The 23,419-nt window shown below is 27.9% G+C and overlaps 2 protein-coding genes across 7 annotated transcripts in view; both read right to left on the bottom strand.

Annotated features, from left to right (window-relative positions):
- Positions 1-1,410, bottom strand: part of LOC123295303 (actin-binding LIM protein 3) — a 118,758-nt gene extending 117,348 nt beyond the window's left edge. For 5 of the 6 annotated variants that reach the window (XM_044876626.1, XM_044876600.1, XM_044876609.1 and 2 more), the window contains exon 1: positions 1,263-1,409. In XM_044876626.1, coding sequence (XP_044732561.1) covers positions 1,263-1,269 — 7 coding nt within the window. In that variant the 5' untranslated portion in view covers positions 1,270-1,409. Of the gene's footprint in view, positions 1-1,262 lie in introns of all 6 variants that reach the window. The other variant, XM_044876634.1, reaches the window with a different exon arrangement.
- Positions 1,411-10,198: 8,788 nt separating this feature from the next.
- Positions 10,199-18,631, bottom strand: LOC123296942 (ubiquitin thioesterase trabid). Its single transcript, XM_044878668.1, has 8 exons — positions 18,510-18,631; positions 17,721-18,309; positions 15,620-16,102; positions 14,342-14,773; positions 13,779-14,049; positions 12,490-12,967; positions 11,744-11,892; positions 10,199-10,502 (listed from the first exon to the last, which is right to left on the bottom strand). Exons 2-8 carry the CDS (start codon positions 18,061-18,063, stop codon positions 10,424-10,426), a joined length of 2,235 nt encoding a protein of 744 aa, XP_044734603.1. The 5' UTR covers positions 18,064-18,309; positions 18,510-18,631; the 3' UTR covers positions 10,199-10,423.
- Positions 18,632-23,419: the final 4,788 nt, after the last annotated feature.

Below are 23,419 nucleotides of genomic sequence, written 5' to 3'. Positions count from 1 at the left end.
CCTCTATATCTTTTTCTCCAAACAGCGTCTAATAAAATGTTTTAGATAAACACTCAAGTTATTAAAACTGACACACACAAATTTCATTCACATACGCAACCCTTCTCATCCCAAAAAATCATTCGTAAAAATAATAAAATAGATAAACATAATGCTAAAATTATTGATATTTTCAAAATTTTCATTTTTACTCTTCAAAAACTCTTAATCTTTGTGAAATTGTGAAACTATGTCAAATTAGTACTAATATAATTCATCTATGTAAAATAAGTTTACAATATTTATTGGGAACCAATTCTAGGTAATTATTATCGAATTGTTTTCTTCGATAACTCGAAAATTTTAAGCTATTAGAAAACTTTAGGCTAAACTAATAAATCATACGAAAAATCAAAATACATATCCCAAGTTTTGTATATTCTTTTTCGGATTCAACAAAAACTCATGTTTTTCTGAGCTAAATAATTATTCATATACAGATAACTTCCTCTCAAAAACAAGTATAGATGAAAGATATGATAAATTGATAACATAGTTAATTTTAAAAAATCACTATTGTTTTAACAATATTGCTGACACTATTAAACAATTGTTCTAAAACTAAAGTAAAAATCCATCGAAAAATACTTAAAATAATAAAAAAGAAAAGATATAAATAAAATCGAAATCATTGCGTATATTTCGCGTGCCAAAAGTATCTTAAAATTTTATCAATGAATTATACACAAATGTTAACTAGCAACAGTTATCAAAAAAAATTATTTACTCAACACGAAGGGAGAGGATCATTTACTAAATTAGTACAAATAAGTCAGTCTCAAGGACTTTTTAATTTAAATGAATGTTTCATTACCAAAAATAATAATTAATTAAAAAAAAAAAAAAAGGGGTTTATTATTTTAACTTAGAAATTTGGTACTCTCAACACTACAGTTTCAGTTCAAGGTATTTTTAACAATAAAAAAAAGAGTTTATTACTCTTCGAAATAGAAACAGGAATTTTGTCTATCCACACGTGTATTTAAATATATATATCGAATCCAATTAAGGGATAAAAATAACTTTCAATATTTAATGTGTGTTAGTATAATATCTGAATAGTATAAGTTGAAAAAAAAAAAAAGACTGTCAAAAAAAAAACACGATCACTTTGAAAATATGAAACAAAAATTATCAATTATCATGTTTCAAGATAATTGAACATTATAAAATAATCACAATGTCAATAAAATAAAAATTAACCACAAAACCGGTACACTTACCTCCCATAATTGCGGAATTTCAATCGAATTTATAAATATCGTTGTCGGTATCAGTACACACAAAATATTATAGATATTTTACTACAATAAAATAAAAAAGCACCACTTTTATTTTAATATTTTATTATGTCATCTATAAGTCATATTATATTCAAATACACTCTAGTTTATTTTTATAAGCGTCTAAAATTTATAATTTTTATTAAATAATAATTACTATTCTCTGAAAAGTAAAAACGCAAGTTTTTTTTTTATTTAATAACGAAACATCACTTAATTATTCACAACCGTGCTCAAAGTTGTTCTTGGGCGAGCCCAACTCTCAATATCGCACAATTTTATTATAATCCAATGTTGCTGCAATGCAAAATGTATATTTGACACTAAAGTCTGTAGTTAGCAGCACTTTGATGAATAACTCATGTGATTATAAAACATATGAATAGAGCGGGGTATTCAATTCGATTACTAATATAGGCAAATGTTCATACATTAATGTAAAAGTTATGTTTGAAAATTTTACATAAAGCAATGAAAATGGAAATAAATTTTTAATAATAGTATAAATTTTCAATTGAAAACAGCAATTTTTCGCTAATAATTTCTGTTCAATGAAAAATATTATTATTATTTCTTATTGTACGAGATTTCCATTTCAATCGATTAAGCTCTTCAGAAATTCGTTCAATTTTCAATTTTGCTATCTAATAGCGTTCTAGTAATCATACTTACACAAAAAACAATGGTTCATCATGCGACGCACAGTTTTGCTTCGCTAAACTGCACGATACACAAAAAACAAACGCTTCACTACCCGTAAGTACTTTGAGAATGTCTAAAGTTTGATCGAGTTCCACTTACCTATTTCAAGATCATTAAAATTTACAGAGTCGTTTTTATTTAAAATGTTATCTTCTTTTCAAAAATAATAATTAAAAAAGTAAAGAATTCAATTAAATAAAAATCTCGCGTCACTATGTTCGAGATAAACTCTGAAACTACTGAACCGATTATGATCAAATTTCATAATGTCTGTAATTTGGTTCAACTTAAAAGATAGGATAGTTCTTATCTGAATTATTGGCATCCATAAGAAGAGAGTATAGGGAAATGAAAAATTGTTTGAAAATCTGTCATTTTGGAATCAATACTTAACCGATTTTAGAAATTAATTCTCCTAAAGAATTAAGACCGATGAATTTGTGAACAAAATCAGGGACTCCAGCGCGAACACAACTTTCATTTAATGTTAGGCGGTACGAAGTTCACCGGGTCAGCTAATTATTATAATAAAAATTGTTAATTTACCCAAAATAACGCATTCACGAACAAAAAAAATACCTTAAGTAAAATTTGTTATTCTCTGATGGGAGCATCTCAAGCAGACCTTGAATTTGATCCGAACTTTTAAAGTTTAAAAATCAACTCATGTGTATACAAGAGCGCCGCTAGTCAGTGTGCCTGAGAGGATTGCAGAATGATGGGGAAATAAAAGGACTCCGCACTTATCTTATGAAAATTGAGTCTCGATCAAATTTTCTCATATTGCGATATTTTGTAGATTTTGTCTTCTTTACTAAACTTCTGAATGGACACGATGATCCAAGTACAAACGTTTGAACTTGGTTGAGTAATGGGTGCTGGAGTATCAATAATCACTTTGCAGAGGTATGTTTTTTTAAAAAAAAATTGAAGTGTGAGCGTAAATGTAAGTGTAACATTTATATTTTTAAATGTTTGGCAAAAAAATCATTGAAGTAATGTTAAAACACTGTGTAAATGTAAATATATCTTGAGGACAAAAAATTTGCAACACACATTTTATATCAGACATATTTAGTAGTAGAAAAATACAAATTGGAATGAAGGAACTCGTATATTATGTTATTTAAGGGATGAAATGAAAAAAAAGAATAACTTTTTATTCTAAAAATGTATTTCTTTTAAAAATTTGTTAACTAATAAATATTACAACAAGCAAAAAAATGAAAATATTTTTATTAAACTTTATTGTTGAAAATTGCCAATTGAAAATTAATAATAATAATAATTTATCATTCCAAATAAAATCACAGGTTATGCATTAACAAAAAAATATAATTATGTAACTGTTTTAAAATATTATAATTATTGAACAATATATATTATTTTAGATTGGAGAAGGTGAGTAAATTCATTTGAGTTTAGTGTTGGACCGAACAATTCTGATTCTATAATTGATTCATTCTTTTATATCCAAGAACAAATTCGTAAAATACACGGAACTGAAAATAGATCCAGCGATGCGATGCCTCATCCTCCCTAGTTTTGACGCTTCAATGAAACGCTAATTATATGTTGTGATTTTTACACACCACCCTTCCCAGTCGAGTAACGAGAGATTCACTGTGGCACTTACCCTACAATTTAATACCTAGTAGTAGGAAATTTGTTTATAAAGATTTGATTTAAGGTATATTGCATTAGAAATTAATTGTGCCCGTTTTTCACCTCATTTTAAGGACTGATAGATTTTTATTTCAAAGGAAAAAACTGTCTGACGTTTGAGTTTTCTGCAATGAATGTGAAAATTCTTGTTGTATCCTTAATTGTTACTCTTACATAGCATAATGCAATAATTTTAACAGTCAAGTGTTTTGATTTTTTCATAATGATTAAAGTATGAGCTTTTTAAAAAACTATCTTACGGTAAATAAGAAATAAAAGAATCTTTTTATTCTACTTAGAACAAATTATCGCGTTTGGGAATTTTTATATTTTAGTTAAAAATTAAAAAATATTTTTAAAAACATTCAAAAAAGTTTTCATAACATATACATATTTATTTTTACCAACACATTCATGTAAATGTATCTATCTATACACAAACTTTTTTTTTACTTCGTATAATTCACTCATAGGTGGTGAGACTATAGTTCGCAATATACCTAACATATCTTAATGACAAAAAAATATAATCACCCAGACCTTACTTGTTGTTATTCTATTTTTAAAGACCTATCCTACAAAAATCTGCATGATGAGGGGCGCTTCTATAAATAGACTTTTAAAATTTTATTATGTTCGAAAAAATTTCTGAATCAGAGTTGATCAATTTAACACTAATAGAATCATTTAACTTTGAAGAATTATAAAATTTTTAAAAAATATATTCATAGCAAATATCAGTCACAATATTATATAATTCGAAACTACTTTTATACAACAGGTTGGCCCACATAAAGCGTTATTAAGAAAATCGTGTTTATCAGAAAAACAGTTAGTCCTACAAAAACAAAAAAAGAATTTGAGTAATATAAATCCAAAGAATAAATAAAAATAATCGTGGTTACTTTCAACTTTGAATTGTGTCTGGAGCAATTGACTAAATATACTTTCATGTATTCCTTTCAAAATCCTACAATCGCTCTCACGAAACTAGATTTTATAGGTACTACCAGTAATTTCACTGATAAAAACTCGTGACGCTTCATGCCACCTACACAATGTTTGTAAGTTTAAAGAAGCTTCTTCATAGTGATGTTTAACGTTCGTTTCAGGCATTAAATTATGTACTGGAATAAGTAGGGCGTCAATTTACACCACACCAGTGCTATTATTTTTTCAAATTTTCGTTTAATTCGAGATTTTCTCGAGCATTACACATAAAATTATACCATCGTATCAAATTTGATGCCCGAAATTAGCATGAAACATCAATATGAAAAGGTAACACTTACCTTTTTACAATTACTTTATAAATATTAGATTTGCATTATTCAAAATTAAATGACCAGTAGTTTAAAATGGAATAAATAACACAAAATTATGTTAACAATGCAATTATTTTAATTTATTTTTTTTTTTTATATAATTGATAATAGTTCTGCAACAATTTTTTAAAATAACTTCTTTTTTAAATAGTATTAATAATTTTTTCTACGAAAACTATAGCATTGAACAAACATCCAAATGCCCGCACGATAGAGAAAAAGGCTAATGAATTAGAAAAACTTTTTGTTTTTTCTTGTCAATTTAATAATAATATGGTTTAAATTTTTTTTATTTTTTTATTTTTTTTTTTTTTGTTATTCTATGAACAAATAAATTTCGTAAATCGTAAAAATAAAACATACCAATAAAACCAAACTATTTACAAGGATCATCTTAAGAACAAGTATTGTTTTGTTTGACAATAAAATACGGGAAAAAATTTTAGTACGCCAATTTTTACTCTTTTCTGCTTTCTTAAAAGTACTAAATTTATTTTTTATATGAAACAAATCTACTGCTATTGCCATGCAAAACAAAAAATGCCACTTTACAATTTTATTGAAAAATATTAAAAATTTTATTAAACAAATTGGAAAAAAAAATTATATAAGATGTAACAGAAAAGTGTGCCTAATCATTTATTTGAATTCGCTACATATCGAGACAATATCATATCAGTCTAATCTCGCATCATTAAAATAAAAAAATTCGCAACACAGTGATCGTTTTGTCCGTTCTCGATTCGATGGTTTGATATTAATAATAGACAAGCCGAAGTTAAAATAAAAATTGGCACTATGGTAAAATACTGAAAGCGGCGAAAGTTATGAACACTTCAGCTTTTCTAGCATAGGTCGAGACCGATTCAAGCAGGGACAAACGATATTAATTGTGTTTCATTTCTTTTGGTTTTCATGAAATCTTTACTTTGTAAAAAATATCAACGGAAATTGATGACTTAAAATAAGTACATCTAAAATTATTTTAATTTAATGAAAAAAAAAAATCAAATAACTTTTACCGAGTGCTGATTTTTAACTTGCAAAGAATGATTAAAGATAATAAATTAAAATTTTAAAGCATCCCCAACACAAAATCTGTTAATATATAACAGTTGTACCCAATGGTGTCTATCTGTGTATCTGTATGCCTGTCTGTGGCATCATAGCTCCTAAATGGATGAACCGATTTTAATATTTTGTTTGATTGAAAGGCAATTTGAGCGAATAACCTGTGGAAGAGGTGTTTGAAAACCATCACCTCCAAGTGGTTGAGAAGATTTTCTTGAAACAGACCTGTTAATACTGTCGATAAAATTATCCTTCAAATAAAAACACAGACTTATAACACCCCTCCTTTTAGTGCACTAACAAAAACGTACATGTAGACTATAGTTGATACCTTAGAATACAAAGATTTCAATCTAAACTAAATCCATCTAATTCCAAATATCATTCTTAATTTTAGTACAATTTGTAACTTTCCATATATGCACAAGTCCGTACATAATTCTAAAAATAATTAGAAAATTAAAATTTTGCTATGTAAAAATTTATGATTGTACTGCGTTATGCAAATTAAAAAAAATCAAAGGAAAAACCCGATTAAAATGATCAGCTGTATACTGACTATTCGAATTCGGTCTTGATGCATACATCGCATTTAAATTTTTGATCAATAATGATCTCCCTGTTATTTATAACGAATACCTATATAGTACATTTTTTTATCGGCTGCTCCTTAACAAGTCGATTAAACTGTTTCTCGATAAAATGTCTACGATAGGTGATTATGACAAACGTTATACTTCCAGAAGCTATGGTGCTGTCAGATATATTTTACAAAATAGCAGTTCTCCTGATTGATATCTTTGCTATCTGAGATTGATTTCGCATCTTTTGAGGTGAATACCATAATACTTTCATAACCTTTGTCATACTACTCATTCTGTGTAAATTATACTAAATACATTAAAACACAAGTTATATATCATGAATTTTTCTAATTCAGTTAAAAATTTAGAAAATTTCTCTTTTATTGGTACTTAAAAAGGTCCTATAATATTGATAGTCTTGTGTGTGTGGCTCACCACATTTTCAGGGAAATTTCCTTTATCTCACCCCACACGTGTGAATTTGTTGTAACACCAAAATTAAACTGATCGACTCAAACTGTAGAAAGAACTTTTTCTCTATAGTTATTGTTTATTAACTTCCTATGATTGTTTTACTATTGAAAGGATCACATAATTAAGTGTCTTACTTCAAAATTTACAGAAATTTTTGCACGATGAGCACAAAAACCCGATTTTACTCTTTTTAAGATTAGCAAAGAGCCATGGACAAAATAGTATATGATAATATAAATGTACTAAACATCTTACACAGATTTATTGAAGTAACAGAGAGCTATACTTAATTTTGGAATTAAGCGAAAATATCTTCTTTCTGCATACCTTCCCCTTCCTTTCTTTTTCCCTATCCCTTTTAATGACTTGTTCTGTACAATATTGTATTGTTTAAAAAAAGAATTAATAAATTGAATTGAATTGAATTGAAAATACATTAATCAAGTATTAAACTTATATATGGCAACGTGATATAGTAATTTCATCGGATTGTAACCTGGTTACAAAAAACCACTCCTACTAGCGCTAACTCAACACCTATTAACAAAAATTAACTCATTGCTTTATGTTTAATTGGTAAGGGTTTGCTCGGGTTGAGATGAATTTTGGCCCTTTCTTGGAAGTCAAATTTACAATTTTACTAGTCAATTTATAATCTTATGGAAATTAAGATATTACTGTGACATATACAATTTGTTTGATAAATCATTTTGCATGCTACATCCATTGGTATGAGAAAGTACATATACATTAAGCAATGTGTATAAGAAAGATACTTGTATGTGCTTGTAGCTTAGCTCAGTAGTAATTGTATGACTAACTAATGCATGTGTTCACTGAACAATAGTTCAGCATGCTTTTACATGTAATATAAGTAGGTTAAATGATAAGCACATACAAGCAAGCATACCTACAAGCAAACATAATAGTATCTTTTTTTATACACATTGCTTAATGTATATGTACTCTCTCATACTCATGCTGTATAAACAACATAAATATGACCTAATTTTCATAAATATAATTTTTGAGTGCAAACAAAAATTTAATTGTAGATTTTTTAAAAAGAATTTTTGTCACAAGGCACATATAAAAATTAATTTTTATTGCACTATTTAATTTTCTTTACTACAATTTGTCTAAAACACGGCAGCAGCGTCATATTAAAAATTCACACATAGACGTTCCATAATATCTAAAAATTATTTTTTATATTGTATACCAAAAATCTGAATTTACTTTATTTTCATAACAAATTCGTGCAAAAAATTCTTTGTGTAAAAGTACTTTTAAAAAGAAGTAATTCATTTGATTCTAAAAATAAGACGATTGAAATAGTTTCTTTCTTATTGTAGTTTATTTCAAATAATTTGAACAATTCTATGTTAAACAGGACTTTGTGTTAAAACTTGTCGAAAAACACCGAAAAGAACGAATATATTTTCTTGAAATCTCCCTCAGAATCAAAGAAAAAAATAATTTCAGATTAATATCAATATTTATCGTCCAGGAAATCATAATTCTATCTCGAAATTTTAAAATTTAGTATTTTACAAGAAATAGCAAATTTATCAGCTTTTTTTGGCTAAAAAAGCCATTAATTGCGCCCCATTTATGACGATGAGGAACTTCCACAAACTTTCAACTTAAGACATGGCGGGTTAAAATGTCCCAACATTTAATACATGTATTTACTGTTTTTTCACAAAATTCCCACTGACTATGATTGGAATAATGATTAATTAAACAAAAAAATGCTATCTCTTGGAAGGATCTTGAACTTACCTACTTTAACAAAAAAAATGCACAAACAAAAATTTTTTTAACTGAGTGTAAACGTCTTCTGAAACTTTAAACGCATTTTTCTCTAAACAGCATTTTCAAAGTTTCAGAAGACGTTTACATTCAGTTAAAAAAATTTTTGTTTGTGCATTTATCTTCGTGAATATTTATCGGATCATCTTGAAATTTTCAGAGAATATACTTAAATACATATACATTCCGTAAATGAAAGAAAAATCGATTCTTTAAAAAGTTTACTGGATATAACCCTTTAAACTAGTGACCCTGTTTCGCACATTTAAATTAGAATGCACTATACATATAAACCTTCCAGAAAAAATTATCTAAATGATGTTGAAAGCCGTTTCAAAATCCGTTGCATGGTTTAGAACGAGGAAGCGGATAAACAGACAGACAGATTTATAGATTACCCTTATATAATTTTTATTGCAAATGGACAGATGCACTTTTAGGTTCTATAAACTCTGTAATTCTTTAAATACTATAAAATAAAATAAACCTTTAGTGGTATCAAGGCGGATTTATTACAATCAGCTCTCTTCCTAAACGGATAAGATTTCGAAAAAGAATAAATTTAACTGCGTGCTTATTTTTGATATAAATGTTTTGTATTTGGCAACTTTTTTTAACGTTTAATATTTATTTGTAATAACAACGATATTTGCATAATATATATGTAAAAAAAAAAGAAAACAGAAAAAAATGGCGTAGAGAAAGTACGGCATATTTTTTTATTAAAGCTGCCACATGAACCAAAAAAAAATCAACCAAAAATATTTATATATCATCTCAATTATAGAATATTATATATATATATATATTATCTTTTATCCTTTATATACTTTTTTTTCTTCATTCAAAAAGTAATTATATACCTATTTTTAAATTCTTATTTACATAATTTTATAATTCATAATTTATTTAGGTTTTTTTTTTAAATTAAGTTTTATTTTTTTGTTGTTGTTGTGGTTTTTTGTACTTTAGAAAGACGACTAAACGTGTGTTTGTGTGAGTGTGTGTTTGTGTATAAATTAAAAACAAAAATTCAATATTCAATAGAGATGTGTATAGAAGACAAGAAACATTATTTTTCTCCTCAGAATACGCTCTCTCATTTTCGTGGTGTGTGAAGATTTATATTTTAACAAAAAAAACAATTCATTCCTACCACCGTTTAAATAAACAAACTAAAAATTTACTCCACTTAATTATAATAATTTAACGTAGTTTTTTAGTAAACGTAATTTTTTTTCTCAAATAATATTCTATCAAAAAGGTAAAGGCGCTGTTTTTAATTTGATGGTTCAATTATTTATATGTGCAAAAAGAAAAAATAGAACGTGGAGTTGAGATTATTATTCTTGAACAAACATTCGCACAACGATGACGTAGTAATATTGATATTATTACTTTATCCACGGAAACTATCCGCGATATTGTTGGAAATAGGGGTGCGTTTAGCCGCACTCGCCTGACGTTATTCTTCATCTGTGTCCCCATCACTTGAATAATCTTGAATAGGAATCGGCCGTGCAAATGGCGCTGATGTTGTTTGGCTGTAATGTATCAAAAAAAAGTTATTATTACATCTACCAGTCTTGAATTTATATTATGACTTAGAAAAAAATTGTTATTTATAAAATTATGTAGTATTAGATTTATTACGATTACAAACCCAATGAAATTTTTTATGTAATAATAGGGAATATTCATGAAATTTAAATTTGGTTCAAATATTTTTCTTCCGTAACTATAATGGCTGGACATATCAACTAATCCATTATTTTAGTAATTAATATGTTTTTAATTACTGAAAAATAATTAATAAAAGTACAAATTCAAGGGCATTTAAAAATTTCTAAAACGGAAATTCAAATTTTTATACGGACGTGACATCAAAGTACGGGCTTGTCAAATTTGTTGACATACTGTATGATATTAATTACTTACATTTTATATAGTATTTCATTAAATTATACTATTCTATGGCTTTTTATTAGAAAACTTAATAATAATGTGTGTAAATTCTGTGTTGTAAATTCATTTTTTTAAAGTGTAAATTATACATTGAACTGTCACCAATTGACAGATCACGTACTTATACGTCATCAACAGAGAGCGCCAAAAGACTGCGTTTAAATATCTCTTAAACAATATTTATATTTTTTACTTTGTTATAACGGTGTATACAATGAATTAAAAATATTTAAAAAATTCATTCTCGCTTTTATTAAACCTCTTGTTAAGCTATAATGTTAAAGAACAGATTGGATGTTTTATTGAGAATGATTTATTACGTTAAATAAATTTGATGATGTCTTAAGCAATGGACACTTTACGTATGGATTTTTTATCCCCGGAATAAGAAATTTTATTATTTCTTAATTTTAATTAAATGACGTTTGCCGTCACACTTTCCGTGTCAATAATTTCAACAAATTGTACGATTGTCGCTTACAAATATATCTTGAAAACGAAAAATCATACGGCTATAAAATACACATCAAATTGGAGAGGGGATAGGGTTTTTTAAAGAGCATAACAGTTTTTATAAAAGAGCCATAACATGTTAGGTGCGTCAGAGCAAACTATTTTTCTTTCCATAAATAGCTTTGAATTTGCGTTTGCTATGGCAATATTTCGAGTCTTAGATATTCTTAGATATTGGAGTAGCACATTAAGGCTAACTTATTTTGAAGGAACCAAAGATAACAAAGTTATATGCCTGCAAATATTTTTGCGAAGTGTAAATTTACCTAATTCACATTGAAATAAATTATAAGAAAATGATACTTACGCAAGTCTTCTGTAATGATTTAACCATTCTTCAACCATTTGGGCAACTAATAATGGACGTTTATGTAAGCGTTGTTGTGCAACTAATATGCCACCCTCTGTTTCACAAACTTCCAACCATTGTCTTAATATTGTTTCTTCTCGGCCCATCTAACATGAAAATTGATTATTTTATTTGAAAATTAACAAAAAAAATTTAAAATTGTGTGCTTTTTAAGAAACATTTGAATTTTAATTTAAAGGATGTCCAAATATATTTTAGGACTACATAAAAAATTATCAAAAAGCATTTCTGTTTTTCATGAAAAAGGTCTATTATATTCCTAAAAGCGGTTAATATGATCGGAATTTTAAATTATACGAACATAAAATCCTATATTTTACAAAGTTAAAGAGGGAAAGCCTATGTGAAAAAATAAAACATTGTCAGTTTTTGAGAAATTTTTCCAGTCCAACAAAACATTTACTCTTTATTCAAAAAAATTTCGATGTCAATTTCGGTGACGAACTAAAAATTGTCTTTTTTTTTCATGTTTTTCATCTTTAGAAGTCAATAAAAACTTTAATCCAATATAATAATATCCAAAAATAAAAATCCAATTTTTGGAATTTTAACTTCTTCTAATTTTGTCTACATATTCTTGTATGTGTAAATTTAAAAAACAGGAAAAAAAATGCTAAATAGGCGATCTTCATTAATTTTATCTTTCTAATAAAAATAATTTAAATATATAATATAGCACTTACCTCTGATTGAGTTAAAAAATGAATTGGCAATAATTTTCTATCACGGTCCATTAATGGTAAAAATGTAATTTGTAATTCATCTGATGGCGAATGTTGTGTTTGTGTACGTGTATCAACTAAACGACTATAAGGTTCCATTGGAACTAATGCAGAAAAATGACCACGTGTATAGCCCAATGCTAAGGGAGTTCGTGTACAAAAACTTTGCTCCCATAATAATGGTAAGTAAACACCTTCAAATCGTGCATAGCCAATTGTTTCACCACGAAAACTTTTCACATATTTAACACCATATACAATAATTGGACGACGTAATATATGTGCAAGTGCAAATACATGTAATTGTTCTAAACTTGCACCAGGTTGACTTGCTAATGATAATAAACTCGTCCAATCTTCTTCCCATTGTCCTTCGTCTAACGAAAACTCTAGTAATGAAGCTTGACTCGTTTCATATTCCTTCCATCTTGGATAGAAACTAAATTATTGCACATAAAAAAAATATTTATTATTTCAAAAAGTATTCAACAATTCTACTAGCTACAGATGCCTTTTACATAAAAAATTTCTAACGATGTACTTTCGCTCTCTTTTAGTCCATACCTGTGTATAAATTGGTCCAGGGCCAGAGTTTAGTCGGAAGAGAAAATATGTGAACTAAACTGAAATAACTGAATAAACGAAGCTATTTATCTTGAACGGTAGGTAGCGACCTGCTAAGCTAAAAATTCTGATCGATATCGCGCGAGCCAAAAATTATATCGACTTCGTTCAGGTTTCGATCGAAGCGTATTAACGGCAATATGATCCGAAAAGATTTTCGACTTTTTTTATATAACGCTTTATTATACTCCAAGGCTAGTTTTAAAATATATTCAAAGTAACCTGAAGATATACTTCGACTTGCACATTAACATTTTTTATCCCGATCAAGTAACTGGATCCTCTGACATAATAGTAATAATAGTCGGACTAATTTTTACTTGTGCAGGGCAAGATCTGACCTGATAAATTGCAGATACCTTCTTATTTTTAAGAAAAAAGTCGCAAAATTTCTGCTAATTTTACGATTATATTACTGCAAATTTAAATAGAAATCCATAATGGCGTGAAACAAATGAAGGAGCAGACTTGCTAGCACTGAAAGATTAATTTAATCGCCCCTCTTGGCGAAGACTCTATTTCCCGCACAAAATTATCGTTTTTGTTTAGCATAATAAAAATTCATAGACATTTTAAAATAATAGGGTTGGGTTGTGTATACAAATTATTTATTTATTCTAACTTACACATGCCCTCCTTGATGTAAACTGTCAGCTAATGCCCTACGTAAAGCATTATCTCGATCGAATACACCCCAAGTTGCTTGCATTGCTGAATCTAATAAACAATCACCCGCTGATCGATTCCATAATGCATATAATCGTGAACCTAAACGCATTGTAACTTCTAATGACCAATTCACAGCCGGTGGTTCACTTTCAAGTTGCTGTTGAGCATCTTTATCTAATAATTCAGTAAATAATTGTTCTTGAACAGTACCTGGTAACTCTTCCACTTCTGTGAAATAATTTCAAAAATTATATACATAGCATGTATCAATTTTAAATCAACGTAGTGACTGTTACTCCATATTCCCGAAATTAACCTTAAAGTTGTTAAGATATTTTAGTACAAAATCTATCTAGTTTAGTACCTTTAGCTACAATTCTCTACGATTTAGCTTCAAAACCGATATTTCTTAAACAATTGACGAATCGAAACATCTAATTTCGATATTATCGATATTTAAATGATGGTTTCTAAAATAAGATGTAACAGTCAATAAGTTATATTAAATATTTATTATTACCAGCAGGTAAAGCAAATGTTGGCAAATCTGTTACAAAATAACATGGAAAACTTCCTTTTCTTTGACGTATTGTTGATGCAAAATATCTACGAATATCAGCAGCTAAATCAGGAGCTACATAACTAGGCACTCGTTTTACACCCGATTCAGATCCTTCAATTTGAGATAATAATGTAGCCAACATGTCTTCTCTATGAAATCGAATTGCCAAATGTACTAGAGTATGTCCCACATCAAACGCGGATGATCTATTTAATAAAGCTACTTCTTGTGCAATTAATTGTCGAGCAGGATCACCACCTGCTGATAAATATGCCTCTACTGGACTAGGATCACCTTCTAATACACCTAAACATGCCTTTAACCAGCCCCAATCCGCATTTCTTCTAAACGCTTTTGCTGCTCTCTCTGCTTCTAAATTATTTGTAGCACCTAAACAGAGATATTAAAGATTACATGGTGATAAAGAAATTTTATTAAATTTATTTTGATCAAAAGCTGTTTTCGATATCAACCGATAACAATCAATTTCGGAATTCGCGACTTTAAAAAACCATAGACAGCAGTGTAATTGCGGGTGAACAGGGTGAAAACATTATTTTAGAACATAAATTTAAATGATAAAAAAGGGAAATTCTACTAATTGACTTACAAACTAGAGTTGTGAATGATATAAAATAGAATATATGTTCTGTAATTTTTTTTGTTTAATATATTTCAAAATGTTGATTAAAAAAGAGCCACAAAAATATATATTTCGGCAAAATAAACACGCTTTCTAGCTATACAATTTTAAACCTTTTTTATTCGGTCAAAAACGCTGTCATCCATTTTAGTGACGTAGTATTGGTAAAAACTATAAATACATATGTTAGACATTGTATATGTATAAATAAAATTGATGGTAACAAATTCTACAATAATACAATTACTATGAAACCTATCAACAAATTAGTAATTGTTGCATATTATTTTTGCCCATATGACATTGCGTCATGGCGGCTCGTGTTTTAGGTCACGTGATATGCAGATTAAAAATTACGACTTTTAATTTTAATATAATAAAACAATAATGTGCTTTTATCATTCAAAATTAGAATATTTAAGTATATTTAAGTATATTTCTACACAAGTTTTAATTTTATCAAATTTTATAATTTATTTTTCACTACCGAAAGTATCCTATTAAAAAAAATCGGAACTTTTCTTGAGTACTTTTGAGGGAAAACATTCATTGATGAGAAACATTTCATAAAGATAAAATTTATAGATAGATACCTGCAGTGTCTTGAAAGCGATGTGAACTAGAACGTTGTTGTACACGTTCATCAAGAATGTTGGTATTGGTACGACAATGTTCATTATTTTCACGATCAGATGTTGGTAATATAAGGCAACTAGCTTGTTGTGAACGTGATATATTTGTTGCATTATTACCCATTGTACCGCACATTGCACATTTCAATGATTTTGGCCAATTCTCGTAAGTACATGCCATACACGACCATTTTTGTATATTATTACAGCCAATTGTTGAATTATTTATTGTTGCTGTACCAGTCACTGTTATATTATTTGTTGTTGATCGATGTTGTTGTTGTTGCTGTTGCTGCCTACTTTTATCTAAAGATACTGTTGAACTACTTGTTGGTGGACTATTATTGCGTGAGCGTGATATCAAACTTTGTGCTAAATCTGAATGTTGAGATATACGTAATGGCTGAATGTGTTCGTGTAAATTTATTGCGGATATATTTGTTACTGTAAATCAAAAAAATTACGCTTGTTACAATTACTCAATATAAAGATTACACTTTGTGCGTGGTGTATGGTAGGGATATGAATTGTTAAACAGAAGGAAACCAAATTTTAGACTATGGGTTACTAATACAGATTTGCCCCCCCCCCCCCAACCCTCTATATAGAATTTTGCGACTCATATATTTTTTTTTTTGCTTGACATCTAGCTTAAGTTTTTTCTTGTTTCTTTCTTATCAATTACAGCATACTTCGGAAGGACGTTCATAAAGCGGATAAAAAGTGATTAAATTATTATTTTTTTTAATATCTCTCGATATTTCGAGTGTAAAGCAATCATCATCAATAATAACTTTTATTCGTATAACACTTTACAAAAATGTTATACTGATATTATAAATGTTATATGTTATAGGAATAAATTTAGCTACTGCCGATGATTTTGTTGCAATGAAATTTCGATATTAGATGAGATGTAAGTCTGTTGTACATTTTTTAAATAAAATTTCTTAATATACAATTTTATTTCGAATATTGTGGTATTTATTTCAATAAATATTTCTCAACTCGAAGACAACAAAAGTTCGTTCTTATAAATTTAATTAGTTTTGTCATGGTCATAAATTCACCATGGAGTTTTTTTTTCCAGAAATGCCTTTTTACTGTTTTTCAACAAGCTAATCGATAACTTTATATTCATTTATAATCCAATAAAATTGTTTAATCTTATTGATTTTATAGACTAGGATAATGAATAATTGTAATCATATTAATTAAATTACTTTTTATAATAGTCTTATAAACATATTGTGTTAAAAAAAAAAAGATGAATTTCTCACGAGTATGACAAACACCTACATTAGCGTCTTTTGAAAATTTTGGAGGTATAATTTTTTCACGCAAACAAGGCATTAAAAACCTATGAAGCTATCTAAATTTTTTAATTATATAATTTGAACTCTATAGAAATATAATTTTATACAATAGGGAATGTTAATGAAATTTAAATTTGGTTCAAATATTTTTCTTCCGTAACTTTAATGGCTGGACATTTCAACTAAACCATTATTTTAGTAATTAATATCTTTTTTATTACTTAAAATTAATAAAAATACAAATTCAGTGAGAACATTTAAAAATTTATAAAACGGAAATTCAAATTTTTATACGGACGTGACATCAAAGTACGGGCTTGTCAAATTTGTCGACATACTGTATGATATTAATTACTTACATTTTATATGGTATTCATTAAATTATACTATTCTACGGCTTTTTATTAGAAAACTTAATAATAACGAGTGTAAATTCATTTTTTTAAAGTGTAAATTATACATTGAACTGTCACCAATTGACAGATCACGTACTTATACGTCATCAACAGAGAGCGCCAAAAGACTGCGTTTAAATATCTCAAAATTATAATGTATTTTAAATATTTTTTTATACTTAAATAGAGCATTTTTAAGCAGTATTTATATTTTTTACTATATTATAACGGTGTAAACAATGAATTAAAAAAATACATGAATATTCCCTATTCCGCTGAGTTTTAACAGATTTCCTAATAAAAATTGAAAGTCCTTATGTTAAAAATTAAATTTAAATTAAAAAATCCCACCTGTTGTGGTATTGATGTTATCTAGCGTATGTGTAGCTTTCGTCGTCCGACACTGATTACAACGTAAATCTTTTGGTGAATTCAAATACGTACAAACATCACAAATCCATTTTCCATCACAACTTGCATTATTTGTAGTGATATCACACGGACCACTAGCTAAACTTAATAAATTCATATTCGATAACTCATTCGTATCAATATTTTCACGTAATCTATAAATATCTTCATTTAACAGAGGTTTGGCACCACGACACATGGTACACTTTAACGACGATGGAAAATTCTTGTAAGTACAATATTCGCACGACCATTTTCCTCCATCTGTAGACTCAACGCTCATAATTTTCACGGAACAACAACGTTCACGATATATTTATAATATAATCTTTTAAAGCCAATGACTTATTTGCTTTGATTGTAAATGGAAGTTACTTAACTCTGTGTTTAGAACGGTTTGTCATGAATGTACCATATTCGATCCAAAATGTGTTTACTTTATATGAGTTGGTTTTTTGAGTAATGAGACAAATTGGTTTTTTTTCCAATGAGTTTGCGCTGTTTTTTTGTGTATGGAGTTGAATTAAATCTGAAAAAATTTATACCTTATGTCAATAACCTAATTAAATTTTTTCGTTGACAGTATTTACGTTAACTTTGAAAGGTTGAAGGGTAAATGACAGTTTTTCTTAAGCAAAATACAAGTGACAAATATTTACATTTATAGCAAAAATTAGTAAAAATATTTCAATAATTTTTTCAATATTTTTATTATGGATTACTACTTACTTTCATAATGTTATTAATAGCATAATATAATACTCTTAATTACGTGAAACTACTCCATACCATTAAATTAATAACAAATAATTTTGGTAACATTGGATTAGAATATTTATGTTATTCAAATGTCAATTTGGCTAGGAAATATTACAAATTAGTTTATTATTATTGCACTGCACTAAGTATTTGTCAATCTCAGATGAAAACATTACGTCAGTAGTCAAAAGCCCTGATTTGTGTTGCAATAAGAAATAGATCGAATGTTTTTTTATCATTTTTTTTTCCATCTTAGTATTTATATCGATTTGGAATAATATCTACAAAGTACAATTCAAAAGAATATTTACAAATAGTGCAGATCCTGGAGTGTTAAAAACATAAAAAGCTCGGAAATCTGAGATAGTGAACGGAAAATTAATAATATATATGCAAATATATATTAAACCTTATACCTTTACCTCTTAAAAAATTGAGCTTTCGATTTTTAACCCCCGAAGAGGCGTGTTATTAGTTTGACCGCTATGGGTGCTTAACTGTGGCGTCGTGGCTCCTAAACGGATGAACCGATTTTGATTTTTCTTTTTTTGTTTGAAAGTTAATTTAACAGAGAGCGTTCTTGGCGATGTTTCAAGTGCGAGTTAGGGTTCCATACCTGAAACAACTAGAAAAGAGGCGATGAAAATCAAAATCGGTTCAGTTTGAAGAGAGCAATAAGGAAACATGTAATTTAATGGAATGTTTTTAGCTATGTTTCAAGTGCGAGATTAGGGTTCCGTACCCTTAATATTTGTCGGTTTTTTTTTAAATTTCGTAAATATCATTTGAGAGTTAATAATTTTAATAATTCAAATAGTCGAATACATGTTATAGTTAAAATAGAGATAGGAATTTTTAAAGTACGATAGATTAATAAAAGAGCCTGCAAAACGGTTGAAATGATAAAAAGTAGTAGAACTAACGTTTAAATGACAAATCTAACCTAAGGTTAAAAATTAGAAAAATTTAAATTACCAACACAATTATGGCCCCTGCTTTTTAATTGATTTTGGTAAAATAGTTTTTTTCGACTTTCTAGCTTTCAAATTGATCGGCTGCTCATTCAATCAAATGAAAAAGAATCTATCTTGTAAGCCGTTAGAGATAGAACAAAAGTTTAAGTGTAAAAGTTATTTCTTATAAAAATATTAACAACTATTCTTTGAAATACTTTTTCGTAAAAATCACTTTCGTGAGCGGGCCTAGAAAATACCTTAAATTTTTTTTTCGTTCAATAAAATGAAAAAGGACCTATCTTGTAAGCCGTTAGAGACAGAGCAAAAATTTCAGCGTAAAAAATGTTTCTTCTAAAAAAATAAACAACTTTTGCTTGAAATATTTTTTCGTAAACATCACCGTTTACCAGTGAACAGATCTAGAAAATACCTTAAAAAAAATTTCTCTTTCAATCAAATGAAAAAGGACCTATCTTGTAAGCCGTTAGAGACAGAACAAAAATGTCAGTATAAAAAATGTTTCTTATAAAAAAATAAACAACTTTTGTTTGAAATATTTTTTCGTAAACATCACCGTTTACCCGTGAACAGGTTTAGAAAATACCTTACAAAATTTTTTCTCATTCAATCAAATGGAAAAGATCCTATCTTGTAAGGCGTTAGAGGTAGAACAAAAATATCAATGTAAAAAATGTTTCTTATAAAAAAATAAACAACTCTGGTTTAAAATATTTTTTTGTAAACATCACTGTTTACCTGTGAAAGCGCCTAGAAGATACTTTCAAAAATTATGAAAATTTCGAAATTTTCGATAGTATTCTCTAAATTTTTTTTTTCGTTTTGTAAAAGTGTTATACAAAAATACTAGTTGATTCTACCTATAAATTTTTAACTCCCTATCTTTTATAGTTTTGTAGAAAACGAAAACCATAGTTTTGTCCTAATTTGCTCCTTCACGGGTTAACACTGGTGTTTACGAAAAAATGTTTCAAACAAAAGTTGTTTATTTTTTTATAAGAAATATTTTTTATATTTAAACTTTTGTTCTATCTCTGACGGTTTAAAAGATACTCAGTTGAACTTTACGAACGCAAACTCACACTGTACGTCGTGAGCACACTATAAAAACTTCTGCTTGTTATATTTTTTTATAGTGCTATATACTTCATATATGAAGACATATGAAGATACCTGTATATATATATACAGGATATACATACTATTTAAAATAGAATTATATGCTCAAACAAAAATTTTTTTCGAAAATCGAAAAATCATTATCGTAAAATAAAGAGCACAGAAAAAAAAGTGGTAAACTTTTCAATTTATGCTATAAAAAACACAATTCCACTTCGACCGTACAAATTCATTCACTATTACGGAAATCCGAGGTCAAAACTCCTAGGCCCTGTACTAAAACGAAAATATATGAATTATACCAGTATCAGAGTAAATTCAGTTTAGTCCCAAGTTTGTTACGCTTACAAATAATAATGCTACAAACAAAATTTTGGAATAAGTGTTCATGAATAACTGAATTAGCTCGTTTCTGTTTAGCCGTCCGCCACCAGGATAGCTCAAGAATATATTAATATAAACACAAATATGTCATACTTTTACCTTTATGGTGCAAATCAGGAATTAAACTTTAGTTTATATTTTACTAGTAAAGTATCTTTTTTAAGTGCTATTCAAAGGGCACGTAATTGATATTCTAAGAGGACACCTCAGGAAGACACTTATTTCATCTGTTTTTTGTAGTATAAGTCTATGGTGTATCCATCTGTGTAAATGTTCTCCATCTATTTAAATAAAAACAATCTAAACTGACTTGAGCTTTTAAACCTGATTTAAACAATGTATTGGTACTATCCATACAATGTGACTTCAAGAAGTTAAAGTCTTATGTCAAATTTGTAAATAATACTACAAAAATTATTTATAAACTTATAAATATATTTAATAATAATAGAGAAAACATTCGCCTACATTCCTATTCACTTCTTCAGTGTCAATTTAAAAATATATACTGTAAAATTAAAAAAAAAAAAGAACTTTTATCTAAAATCCATTATCGATTGTGTTGAGCTTTACTCTGTGGAATTGCATTTTAATAATTAAAATATACACGTAATATAATTTTAAAAAAATTTTATTATACTTTGCAGTAATCCACTACAAAATTTTAAGATTTTTTTTTAAATAAAAATCTATTGTGACAATTGTTTCGTCTTGATTTAAGACATTTTCAAACAATAAAATTTATATTCGAGTATTACTTTAAATGCTTTTTAAAGTTAACAAGTGAAAACAAACAGTTGACTGAGTTAATTGTTGAAATACCATGCATAAATAGTGTTGATTACTCTATCACATTGCACATACATATACGATTTATATAATACATACTATACAATTTACGCCTAATTTGCGCCCTCACGGGTAAACAGTGATGTTTACGAAAAAATGTTTCAAAAAAAAGTTATTTATTTTTTGATAAGGAACATATTTTACATTTAAACTTTTGTTCTATCTCTAACGGTTTACAAGATGGGTCCTACGGACCCATAGGTCAAGACCCAATTGACCTATGTTGCACATTTACGAACTCGACCTCACTTTTTACGTCCTGAGTACGCTGTAAAAATTTCAGCTTGATATCTTTTTCGTTTTTGAGTTATCGTGACCACAGACGGACGGACGGACGGACAGCCAGAAATGGACTAATTAGGTGATTTTATGAACACCTATACCAAAATTTTGTTCGTAGCTTCAATATTTTTAAGCGTTACAAACTTGGGACTAAACTTTTTTAAGCGTTACAAACTTGGGACTAAACTTAGTATACCTTGCATATTACGTATATGCATGGTATAAAAACAAATATTACGATTAGATAAACAAATGCTTTTACAATAAGTTAAAAACACAATACAACACAGATAGTTTATCTGCATTATCAGTGATAGTTATCAGATTAGTTATCAGTGTTAAATTCGCTTCCGCTGTTACAGTCTTTTATTATTATTGTTATTATTGTCACTATTGTTATTATTTTTATGATTGTTATTGTTAATATTGGTATTATTGTTATTGTTGTTATTATTGATATTACTGGCATCACTTTTATTATTGTTGTTATTGTTATTCTTATTATTATTATTGCTATTATTGTTGTTATTGTCGTTCTTACAAATCTCTTTCAAATTTCTATTCTATAATTCTGTATACTGTACTGTTAATAATAAATACTACCACAACACAGATAAAATAATTATTGATAAAATCATATAGCAAAAATTTAAAATGGCATAAAATAATGATAGGAAACAAAATATTTACATAAATTATATGATTTTGGTAAACCTGTCAACAATAAACAAAATAAATAAAATATAAATATAAATAATGCAATGGATAAAAGAAGAACTGGGCATTTTTAACGAACATGCTCTAAAGAACACATTGGACTTAATAAAAAAACTCGATAATTTTCAAATACAGAGTAGCTACAAATTAGCCTCACTGGATATTACAAATATGTTCGGTAACATTTCACCCAAAGAAAGCATTCACATACTATCCGACCTACTCGATGAAAAAAATACAAATCCTGTTAAAAAAGATGAAATACTAACCACCTTACGTACCATCATCAAGCAGAATTATTTTATATTTAACAATAAGTTTTATGGGCAAACAAATGGCCTAGCAATGGGAAGTCCTTTAAGTCCCATATTGGCCGAAATTTATATGGACAACTTCGAAAAAAATATTCTAAACACAATGAAGCGCGGCAGCATATTAAATTTTGGTATAGATATGTTGATGATGTCATATGTTTTGAAGGCTCAGATAGACAGTTGGAAAATTTCCTACGGTTTTGTAATACCAAGAACAACAAAGTGCAATTTACTTTGGGAA

This window comes from Chrysoperla carnea, chromosome 1 (genome assembly GCF_905475395.1).
Source record: "Chrysoperla carnea chromosome 1, inChrCarn1.1, whole genome shotgun sequence".
Taxonomy (NCBI): Eukaryota; Metazoa; Arthropoda; class Insecta; order Neuroptera; family Chrysopidae; genus Chrysoperla; species Chrysoperla carnea.
This window is presented reverse-complemented; position numbering and strand designations above follow the sequence as displayed.